The 11901-nt window shown below is 33.0% G+C and overlaps 2 protein-coding genes across 2 annotated transcripts in view; both read left to right on the top strand.

The window, feature by feature from the left end:
• Positions 1-904: 904 nt before the first annotated feature.
• Positions 905-5251, top strand: LOC108739719 (aromatic-L-amino-acid decarboxylase). The gene is made up of 6 exons (XM_025977872.1): positions 905-977; positions 2660-2744; positions 3318-3552; positions 3756-3875; positions 3947-4221; positions 4462-5251. Exons 2-6 carry the CDS (start codon positions 2665-2667, stop codon positions 5249-5251), a joined length of 1500 nt encoding a protein of 499 aa, XP_025833657.1. The 5' UTR covers positions 905-977; positions 2660-2664.
• A 1232-nt stretch (positions 5252-6483) lies between these two features.
• Positions 6484-11901, top strand: part of LOC108739722 (lysine-specific histone demethylase 1 homolog 1) — a 9343-nt gene continuing 3925 nt past the window's right edge. The window contains exons 1-4 of the mRNA XM_025977871.1: positions 6484-6679; positions 6736-6981; positions 7172-7525; positions 8216-9171. Of these exons, the coding sequence (XP_025833656.1) occupies positions 6621-6679; positions 6736-6981; positions 7172-7525; positions 8216-9171 (1615 nt within the window). The 5' untranslated portion in view covers positions 6484-6620. The remainder of the gene's footprint in view (positions 6680-6735; positions 6982-7171; positions 7526-8215; positions 9172-11901) is intronic.

The following is an 11901-nucleotide window of genomic DNA, read 5'->3' as shown; positions in this document are numbered from 1 at the left end:
TTTAAAACAATAACTTCCTAATATGTGAATAACAAATAGAATTTATGTACATATTAAGCAATTACTAACCGTTAAGATTCAAAAAGCACTATTATTTAAATAAATTTTATTCAAACAGAGTTCATCTAAAATAATACTTTATAGTATAAAAAGAAATTTTTATTAAACGATTTGCGACATCTGCCATCGTTATGTACAAGTGGAAAATGCCTCGTCCACAATCCCTAAAAGCAATTCTCACCCTTCTGTTGCGCGAGAACTCTGGTAGCATTCTGCACCCTTACTTTTGCTAAAACTTCCCCAATTTTCCGAAAGATGAAGCAAAGTGTTTAATGTGATATACTGTATGGTTTGAATAAGTCTTTTAATTGTAAAAATAAATATAAATAAGTTTAATTAGTATTTTGCCAAATGAAAATTCCATTATATTTCAAATACTTGAATATACATACTTAGTACTACAGTACTACAAATAATACAATCATTTACTTTCCATTAATTTTAGCTTTGTGCAGACGCAATAATTACAAAACTAAATACCTCTTAAGCAACTAAGTTCATTCTTGTTGTATAATATGACACCAATTTTCAAAAAATTTCCACTTACAGTCTGTAGGTAATTATTTTGACGATAATAAGGTTTTATGTATTAAATAAACTCAGTTTTTTCATCAATGTTTAAATGGTTTAAAATCTATCTAAATTTTGCATAAGAATATGTTTTAATTTTTACAATTTTAATCAACGGTAAGTAACTACGTAAGAAACTCAAATCAGTAGCTGATTATAATGACACAAAAGACAGTGATTGTGAGATAACACGGTTCACCGTATAGAATGCCAATCTTAAAAATTCCTCTTAACATTAGTAATAGCTTATTCATTTCATTGTGATAAGTATTTATGTATGTATGTAGCCATTTTCCTCACATTTTTCAAAAACCTGAAAACAATAATAGTTTAGTGTCATATTGCTTGTAAGTATTTCGTTCTTTTTGTGAAATAGTTTATTTTTGCGATGCCGTAGATAGTATAACGAACAGGTGACATGGTCGTCTACAATTATTTTTCCTATTTTTCTTAAAAAACGCAAAATATATTTAAATTGGTCGAAATTACTCATTATTGTTTTCTAATTCAGGAGCTATCTAATCTAAAAGTCAATGACAATTAAAATATTAACATTAAACATTATATTTTACATTTAATGTATAAAAACAGACTTCAATACATTACCTATATGAATTATTAATGAGGAAAACCCTTGAATTTTCCAAATTACAGATGCCTAAATACAAAAGTGTAATTTACGTAATTGTACAACCATTTCTAATTTATACACTGTTTCTTTTTACATATGCGAGAAAAATTATTTTTGTGCCCTTTACTTCTGCTAAAGCAAATATAAATAAATATCAAACTATAATAGAAATACTAGCAATAATAAAATTGACATTATTAGCTGCTACCAATTTCCGCTGAGTTTCAGTTTACGTATCTATTCATGCTTAAATACAAGCCCGAAGCAACAAGAAAGAACAAAGAATGTGTAAACATAATTAATTATTTCTTATGCAAACAATTTTTTACTCTCTTGTGTTCCGCCAGTCTCTTTTACTTCTTATTTTTAAATAATTGCGATCGTACAATGAAATCACTTAACAGACATTACATACGCATTTCAAGTCTGAAGTAAGAAGAAAATGTATTATTAATCTTTTAATCGGGTAAAAACGGTACTAATCAAATATTTAAAAGCTGTTTTTTTTTCTTCAAAAGATTAAAAGAATTTCTGACTGTCTTACACCTAAAAAAAAATAGGTAAATAGCTTTGAGATAACATTAAAAGATTCTATTAATTTGTTCATACTTAACATTGCTCTCTACCTAATGTTTTAAGATATCATGATTACATGTGTTGCACTTTTACATAAAGTATCTCAAAGTCATACTCTGCAGTTACCAAGATATCTAAGAGAATATTGTCGCTCTTAATATACTTTTAATCTAATTTTTTAGAATTTATAAAGGAATCACTTTATCAATTAATAGAACATAAAAATTACATTACAAACCATTGTTTAATTGAAGGCAACTGTAGTTATGGCAAGATATTGTAATCGAATTATAATAACACGTATAATGGCAGAGGCGGTGAGATAACTGAATTGATTAATTAAATGTTAATTAGATTTAAAACAAATACATAATTAGATTANTCGCCAAAGTTGTGTACCTGTTTCCTTCCTAAAATTGTGTCATTTAATTGGATTTTTAATTAAAAATCACCAATCTTTTGACATACTGAACATGTTTAAATGTCAATATTCGATCGCCATAGGGTCACGAATAGACAACGGTACCATACTAGTAATTCTAAGTACGGACCTGCATAATGAGTGCTACATAATGTTTTTGCGAAATTTTTATTGAAAACATTTAATAGTCATTAATTAGAATCAACATTAAGTATCCGTAATATTAATAAATCCTTTCGTTGTGTTTTTATGATAAGTACGTAATAGACGCATAATAATCCAAAATCGAAGACTACAATTATATTTTCCAGAACATTATTTTAATAGTTGTAATATCCCTATAAATATCATTATATATTAATATCATTTTCATTGATATAAGTAACTATTTGTTGAGATAGTGACGATGAATAGTGAAGAATTTAAACAGTTTGGCAAAGCCATGATTGATTACATCGCTACTTATTTGGATAACATAAGAAACAGGTAATAATTAACGAATTTTCTTACCTAGAGGCAATTAGTTCCTGGTTTTTATTTTGCTCTTTCTAAAGAGTTCATCAAACAAATAATTTAGACAAACGGAAACGAAATAAATAATATATTTCAGCTTCCAAATTTGTAAGCATTAAATTAATTTATTTATGGGTAGATATCATAATTTAATCAAAAATTGATTCAGATTTCAGACATCAATTTGATGTCCTGTTTCCTTAAATCACGCCTACCCTACCCGTAAATTTATTTGTCCTGCTTCCAGGGTTCCTTGTTTTTGTTTTTGATGTTTCAAAGGACAATTCTAAATTAATGTTAAGTTAGATGACAATAAGTAGTTACTTTTATTTCTTATTCAATTTTTGTAATAGTCTTAATTACTTTAATTACTGTAAGGTGATTTGTCTTAAAAAAAATCCTTTCTTTATATGCTATTTCTATGACATGTACAGCAGCTACTACGGAAATATTAATTTAATGGGAAAGGAAAGGTATCATCCTTAGCTTTCCTGAAAATATAATTCTTTTTAATTTGTAATCAGAATGTTTTTGTAACCCTTGTAGAGATGTTATTCCGTCAGTTGAACCGGGTTATATGACAAAATTAGTACCAGAAGAAGCCCCAACTAAAGGAGAAAATTGGAGAGCTATAATGACCGATTTGGAAAAAGTAATTATGCCTGGAATTACACATTGGCATTCTCCTTATTTTCATGCTTATTTTCCAACCGCCAACTCGTATCCTGCGATTGTTGGAGAGTTACTAAGTGCCGGTATCGGCTGCGTTGGATTTTCATGGGTAATTCATAAAATACAATCAAAATAACTTGATAATTGATACGTGAACTGACGCTGTTCTGATTTGGGTCTGGATGTCCACAATCGGAGATGGAATAAGCCCGCCACTCCTGCTAGACGACAACGACCTTTAGATCCAAATCAGGTCAGCATCAGTTCTCCTACCAATTTGTCAATTGGTACGTGAATTTATTCCTTTATTAGTTTTCAAGTCCTGCTTGCACAGAACTGGAAATGTTGGTAATGAACTGGCTTGCAAAGCTCCTCGGTCTTCCAGATTGTTTTCTAAATAAATCTGGATCTTCCGGAGGTGGAACGATTCAGGTAACAATAAAACAGTAACAAGTAATATTTACTAAATGTTGTTATCACTGCTATTATTATTATTATTATAGGGATCAGCTAGTGAGACAACATTTATCTGTCTCATTGCGGCGAGAGACAGGACGATTAAAAGAATAAAGCAAAAATTCCCGCACATGACAGAATCTGATATTAGGGGTCGTCTTGTTGCATACACGTCAGACCAAGCAAATTCATCAGTTGAAAAGGCTGGTCTCATTGCAGCCATTCCAATGAAACATCTTCCATCAAACGAATACGGTAAACTTACCGCAGAGACGCTCCTGGAAGCCGTAGAAAAAGATGAAAGTAACGGTATGTTTCCCTGTTTTGTCCTTGCCACTTTAGGTTCAACAGGAATATGTGCATTTGATAATTTGGAAGAGCTCGGTCCTGTATGTGCCGGAAGGAATATTTGGCTTCACGTGGACGCTGCGTACGCCGGGGCAGCGTTCTCTTGTCCAGAATATCGACATTTGATGAAAGGCATCGAATTCGCGGATTCCTTCAACTTCAACCCACACAAATGGATGCTGGTCAATTCTGATTGTTCNAATCGCATTCCGTTCTATGTTGTGGCAACTTTGGGAAGCACTGGCACTTGCGCTTTTGATAAATTAGAAGAAATTGGACCAATTTGTAAGAAAGAAGGTGTGTGGCTTCATATCGATGCTGCGTACGCAGGAACTGCCTTTGTGTGTCCAGAATATCGACATTTGATGAAAGGCATCGAATTCGCGGATTCCTTCAACTTCAACCCACACAAATGGATGCTGGTCAATTCTGATTGTTCTGCTATGTGGTTAAAAGAATCCCAACCCTTAATAGATGCATTCAAAGTCGAGAGGATCTATTTAAGACACAAATACGAAGGTCTCGTTCCTGACTACAGACACTGGCAAATCTCTTTAGGGCGTAGATTTAGAGCGTTGAAGGTGTGGTTCACGTTGAGAATATATGGAACGGACGGGATCAGAAATCATATACGACATCAAGCATCTTTGGCAAAGTATTTCGAATATGTTTTGAAAAAGGACCACAGATTTGACGTTCCCTTATCGAACATGGGCCTTGTACTATTTAATCTGCGGGCCGGTGACAATTCTACACAAAAATTATTGAATCTTTTGACAGAGAGGAAGAAACTCTACTTAATTCCGTGCCACTTCATGGGAAAACTTGTTGTAAGATTTGTTGTGTGTAGCAGATTTACCACGGCAGCTGATATTGAGTTTTCCCTAAGGGAAATTATTGCAGTTGCAAATAAACTACTACTCCCGACCCAAGAAGGTGTGTGGCTTCATATCGATGCTGCGTACGCAGGAACTGCCTTTGTGTGTCAGGGAATGTCTGAATAATTTAATATATATAACTTTTCAATATTTTTGTAAAGTTTTAATAAAAATAAAAAAGAATTAGTGGAAACTCGAGTAAGATATGAGAACACAAAAAACAAATTAGAGAAACATCTTTAAATACGTAAACTATGCAATAAGGATATACTAAAAATTGATTTGACAATTAAGATACAACAGAACATTTAAATAAGTTCTTCAAATAACTAATGATGTACTAAAATCGATTTTGGCCAGCGCTCATACATATATGTGCATTCTTGAGTGTATCATGGTAATTAAATTGTCCCATTATGATACAGCTGTAATGAATTGTGCGATCTTATATATTCTCTTACGTAATTATTCTTATCACAGAGAAACAACCGTGAAAAACCACATCAGCCAAGCTATTGTCTATTAGAGTAATGTGTAAATAAAACTAGGCTGCATCCAACAATCAGTATATTTCTGCTATAATTAACATTGTTAATTAACACTATTTAATAAAAGTATGATGTGCTGATGACATCTAGAAAAATCAACTGGTATTTTCGGTAAATTTCAGATCAAGTACTTAATAAATGCTCGCATTGATATAGTTGATTTAGTTAGACAGCAACAAATACTAACTAGATGGCAATTTTTAATAGAGTTTATAATAATTAATAATTCTAGAAAGTTAAAAGGAAGTCATCATTGGCGTAGAAAGAATTCTTCATAGGTAGCTAGGTCGTGACCCTATATATATTAAAATAGCCTTATCTCAAAGAATTAAAAGGGTTTTTGACTAAATGAACAATTCATTCGCACCCGACGATTTTACTTCATTGTTTAATCTGTTAACCCATAGTTATCTTCATCATTATAGAGTCGCCTTCGCAAAAACTAGAAAATTTAATATCCTTAACTATTTGCTTGCAGGATATAAAGGTCTTTCACTGTTTCTGCGTCTAATATATTTTCTTATTGGCTTCTAATCGCTCTTGGTTCTCCTTCTCTGTCCACTGCCACATCATTTTAACATCCTCCTATAACACCACACCTCAAATGCTTTTAACTTTTGCTTTTCTGACAAGTTCACAGACCACCCTTTAAGTAATCTTTTCCAAATTGTTAATTAACCGATCGTCAGCACAGAATTTAACCCATGATAGTATTAATTCGGAGTTCCATGGTTTAAAATAATTAAAAATTCACCCTGAAGTTCTAAATAAAAATCCCAATCAAGAAGCTTATACGTAGAATTAGTTGACAGTAATGTTGTGATTATATTGACATCTTCTTATTGTGTTTTAAATTTCTTGAATGTTTTAAACTGAACTGTGAAAAATTACTTGTTATATAGATTTCAGGAACCCATTGTTAGATACAAAAATAGAAAATTAACAGAATGCTTCCAAATAAAATACTTCGACTATACAATTTTCGTACGATTATAATTTGCACAAGGTAATTGAGACCCTCGTTGTATAATTGATTGTAACTGAATAGCGTATCATCCCCAGGAGCTTTTCCGTGACACAATTAAAATTTTTGAGAGTAACGCATTCGTTGAAAGACACTCAAAGATGCGGCGGCTCCGGATCGGAAGAAAACTTTCAAGTGTGTACCATATCCGATTGCATGGTGGATCCATGCAAACCTGAACCTTCAGTAGTAATAGTAGGGGCTGGTGTTGCTGGTTTATCCGCTGCCCATCGACTTCAGCAATGCGGAATTACAAACTTTACCATTTTGGAAGCTACCGATAGGTAACTGGACTACATTGAGTTCTTTTGTCTCTATTTGCAGGATTTTAAGCATTTTAGGATCAAAAAGAGATATTTGTTTTATCACTAGATTATTAATTTTACATTGAACTATCTATGGAATGAAGTCTAAATAATTTATGGTTCAATTCGCCTTGCTAAAATGATTCAGATAATACTTCTTTAATTGCAGACCGGGTGGTCGAATTCATTCCTGTTGGCTGGGTGATGTTATAGCAGAAATGGGTGCACAGTATATTGAAGGGGGTTGTATGGCAAATCCGATTTACAATTTAGCTGCTCAGGAAGGACTTTTGCAACCTCCTCTTGAACGTCCTGATCCCCTGAAGGGTCTGTTCTGCACAAGTGACGGCAGGGCAGTTGACGTTCATATTGCAACGTCCGCATATCATGTTTTTCGTAAAATCGAAAGCGAAGCAGCGGCACTCTTTAGCATGACAGGCGTTGGAAAACAGCATGGATCGCTGATGAATTTCATGACCCTACGAATACAGCAAGAACTTTTAAGATTTCCAGAAGAAGAAAGGTATTACATGATATGATATCCTTTAAAGTGTGCATCGATAGACCAGAACTTACACGAGTTTTCGAAATTTTGAAATCATATAAAGTTTTTCAACATATTGAAAAGGGATGGTGAATTTATATCTTACTAATTCTGATTAGAATATTCAAGTATGTCCAATATAATCCTCCAGTTTAACTATGAAAATGTCGATTTGTCCCTGCCAGGCAGTTTAACATCTAATTTAATGACACATGCAGATGTACTAAAGGAATATGTATAGTGAAACCTCATCAACGATATCTTCTAATCTAATGTTTTGTTTTCATTTGGATTTTATTAAATATTGGTAATCATTTAAAAATAACAACTAGTAACATTACCAGAACTTCTACTACAAAATCATTCAAAATCGAAGAAAAGGTGTGTGCTGTCTGGCGACTCCACCATTTCATTAGTATTCTTTGATAGATTGATAAAGAAATGAAGGAAAAATAAATTTATTATCGTATTTATAATACTTGAGATAATCTTCGCATTTTCCTGAAAGTAGAACATCCTACATCCTTATTTAGGTCTGCCTCTACTTCTTTTAACTCCAGTTTTTGCTTGTTCCCTTCATGCCTGGAAAGGTGCCCTATTTTTATTAACTTCCTTAGCTAACCTTCTCTATCCACAGAGGAAAAGATATTAAAATTAATTTTCATTTAGGTATGATGTTTCAAGAGTAATGTTTGGGTTATTGACGAATATTCGATCCAGAGTGGGAGAAAGTTTATGCCAAGTGAGCGCCGACAACTACGGGAGCTACGTGGGAATTCCCGGAGGAAAGCTACGTGTTCCACTGGGTTTCGTTGGAGTATTGTCACCGTTGCTCCGAGACCTTCCAGAATGCGCGATCAAATACAACAAACCAGTAGGGTCGATCAGATGGGGTACCATAAGCAACAAATCGGGTGGTCCAAGAGCTGTCGTGATGTGTTGTGATGGCGATCAGTATCACGCCGACTACGTCATCATTACAGTGTCGCTTGGTGTTCTAAAGCAACACGCGGATAAATTGTTTTGTCCTCCGTTATCGGCAGAAAAAATGGAAGCCATTCATAATTTAGGATTCGGACATGTCGACAAAATCTTTTTAGACTATTGCAGACCGTTTTGGGTTTGGAACGAAGGGGGGGTCAAGTTTGCCTGGTCACCTGATGAACAACAATCAAGACAAGACTGGACCAAAGGACTTAGTTCAGTTGAAGAAGTGGAAAATAGCAAACATGTACTGTGCGCGTACGTTTCCGGACCGGAAGCTTTAGAAATGGAAAGGGCTTCCGATGAAGAAGTTGCCGAAGGAGTAACTCGTGTTCTGAGGCAGTTCACTGGAGACGCTTCTTTACCATTTCCTAGTACCATTCTACGATCAAAATGGAGCTGTGACCCTTACTTTTGTGGAGCAGTTAGTTACATGAGCTTGACCTCCTGTGTTGGTCATCAGTGTGATTTGTCGACTCCTCTTCCCGGCCCTTGTGAACCTGTACCTCCTATTTTGTTGTTTGCTGGGGAGGCTACCTGTACGGGGCACTTTTCGACAGTACACGGGGCTAGATTAAGCGGAATTAGGGAAGCCGAGCGTATTTTGAAATTGACAAGGGAGTATGGCGGTCCGCCGAAATGCTGAATTTAATTTACAGTTACATTACAGGCACATTTCGATCAGCAAAATAATATTACCGTCAGTAATAGTTTAAACTCTATACTGTAATATGATTTATTCGTGTATTTTTTTTAGTTTACCTACCTGATATGTCACAAATAAAATTATTGTTATGTATCGAGTTTACTAATATTAATACACAAATTGATCTGCAGCCATATTTCTCTTGTCGATGTAAACATGATGATACTAAAAAATAAATTTCGAGTACTTGTTTGGGTAGTATAGAAGAAAAACAAACAATATTGAAAGATATTAAGTTTCATGTTTCTTTAAAAATGTGATGGTTCAAATTTAAATAAATTTCTAACAAATAAAATTGACGGATTGAAAGAAATATGAGTAATAAAAAGACTGACATTGTTTTACGAAACATATTTATTGTCTCAGCCCTTATGGACTACTATCAAGAAAAGGTTTGATGTCGACGAAGCATCATGATCGCAATGCTGATTGTGATACCTGTTTAATTTTCACAAATTTCTAACTCCGCCATTGCACAACGAATTAGATTTTCTGCGATGAAGCTACAATTAAGCTCATAATCCACGATCCAACATGAGAGCCAGTGAAGATTATGGTGCATTGTCAAAACTATTATTGGATATTGGAAATGGCAAATATCCATTTCATCAAGAAATAGGAGTAGATCTCATTCAAATTCCGTAGTATAAGATTATTGACTTGACTTTGATTTTAGAAATATTATGGATTCACTAAATTCCGAAGAAATCTTCGACGGAGCAATACTAATCTCCAAAATGAATTATTTGGCAGAAATTAACGAATAGGTCCTTAATAAACTGATAAAATGAAGCACAAATCTACTTGCAACATCCTGAACAACTTGAGCAACTGCCACATGAAGAGTGACAAATTGGTAAAGACTTTTACGACCAATAGGTGAACTAATGTCGTCCTGATTTAGGTCTAAAGGTTGTCGTCGATTGGAGTTCCTTCTTAACGTTTCTTAGCACGAGTGGTAAGCATCTTCAGCGATCCTTCCATCTGGTCACAATTTTTAATATTTTTTATGTTTCCAGGGTTATCTTCACTGCCTTTCACTAATAGCAAAAACAATTCGGAATAGACAAAGGACGTAGCCAACATATTAAACGCGACATTTACAAGATACTCACCAGAACTTCCCCCATTTACAGGCCCTTAAAACATGCTTGTTTTTGTAAATAAAACACTTCATAGGTAAGATTTTCCTTCTTCATTCTTTGATCTATTTTTTTTTTTACTGACGAAGATTATGAATTAAAACAATTTACGCATTTGCATTCGTCAACAACATTTATTTGTATACATATACATATATTATTAATGTACATATATGCAGTAGTACAATCGTTTACATATATCACATGCCAATAACGAAATGGTCCCTATTACAGACGCATATGTAAATATGCACACACACGTATATAATTAGCAACATTAATTAGACTCGTAAGAAGCGAACAACAGCAACAACGTGGTCCCACATTGGTCATTAAATGGATTCAAAATCTGTATAATTCTAAGTGCCTAACAATATTTTATACTGATAGTGACCTTCAGAGGTCAGGAACGTACGAAGCCCAATACCAACAATAGATGTTTTGACAATTAGAAATAAGTAAAGTTGAAGTTAAATGACCAAGTCTACAATTACATTATCAAAGTTGAAACTTACCTCGTTGATCTGAAATAGTTCATGTTTTACTCATTTTAATGAGAAAAATCTAAATTATGTATCTGTTTCCTGTAAAACCTACTTAATTTATGACTATCTATTAAAGGCTATTTCTTGCAAATCTGCCAGCTTTTATATCAAAGATGGTCTCATTTAAATGGAATTTTAATAATCACCAATCTTTTGACATACTGAACATGTTTAAATGTCAATATTCGATCGCCATAGGGTCACGAATAGACAACGGTACCATACTAGTAATTCTAAGTACGGACCTGCATAATGAGTGCTACATAATGTTTTTGCGAAATTTTTATTGAAAACATTTAATAGTCATTAATTAGAATCAACATTAAGTATCCTGTAATATTAAATTTACATACAAATCAGATTTTATTATAACAAAAGTATAGACGAATTAAAACAGAAGCTAATGTAATAATATAATCGACAATATGCTAATAATTGCAAATATTAACCAATAATTTGATAATAATCGAAAATGTTATGTAATACAAAATACTTGTAGGAAATGCTAACTGCAAAAAATAAAATCAAATATTGTATGTGCATCAAACCAGGCTGTCGATGATCTGCCCACAAACTATTATTGAAATAAAATGACCTTAACTAAAAAAGCTTAGGTATTATTACATTAAATTAGAGAACGGTGCACTTTATTGTTTGATTAGTATGACCATGACCATATAAGGTCAAGCATTAGTTGTTCTATATTCTGCAGCAATTTGCCCTTTTTATGTAGGGAAATATAATAGTCCTATATAATGTATATAATATTAAATAATTTTAGAATGTCAACTAAAAGTTTCGTTATTAAATAATGTTTTTCCTAAAAGGACAATTAGACAATTAACATAAGTTCTAATACTTCAATTTTTTAAAACAATAACTTCCTAATATGTGAATAAGAAATAGAATTTATATACATATTAAGCAATTACTAACCGTTAAGATTCAAAAAGCACTATTATTTAAATAAATTTTATT

The sequence above is a fragment of the Agrilus planipennis genome, unplaced genomic scaffold (assembly GCF_000699045.2).
Source record: "Agrilus planipennis isolate EAB-ADULT unplaced genomic scaffold, Apla_2.0 scaffold240, whole genome shotgun sequence".
In the NCBI taxonomy this organism is placed as follows: Eukaryota; Metazoa; Arthropoda; class Insecta; order Coleoptera; family Buprestidae; genus Agrilus; species Agrilus planipennis.
Note: the sequence above shows the minus strand (reverse complement) of the source record. Positions and strands in the feature narration are given on the sequence as shown.

Excerpts from the sequence above, each read along its gene's own strand:
- LOC108739719 (XM_025977872.1), top strand. The coding sequence starts at position 2,665 with ATGAATAGTGAAGAATTTAAACAGTTTGGCAAAGCCATGATTGATTAC. Across the intron at positions 2,745-3,317 it reads TTGGATAACATAAGAAACAG|AGATGTTATTCCGTCAGTTG; the intron begins GTAATAATTAAC and ends TAACCCTTGTAG. Across the intron at positions 4,222-4,461 it reads AGTAACGGTATGTTTCCCTG|CTATGTTGTGGCAACTTTGG; the intron begins TTTTGTCCTTGC and ends TCGCATTCCGTT.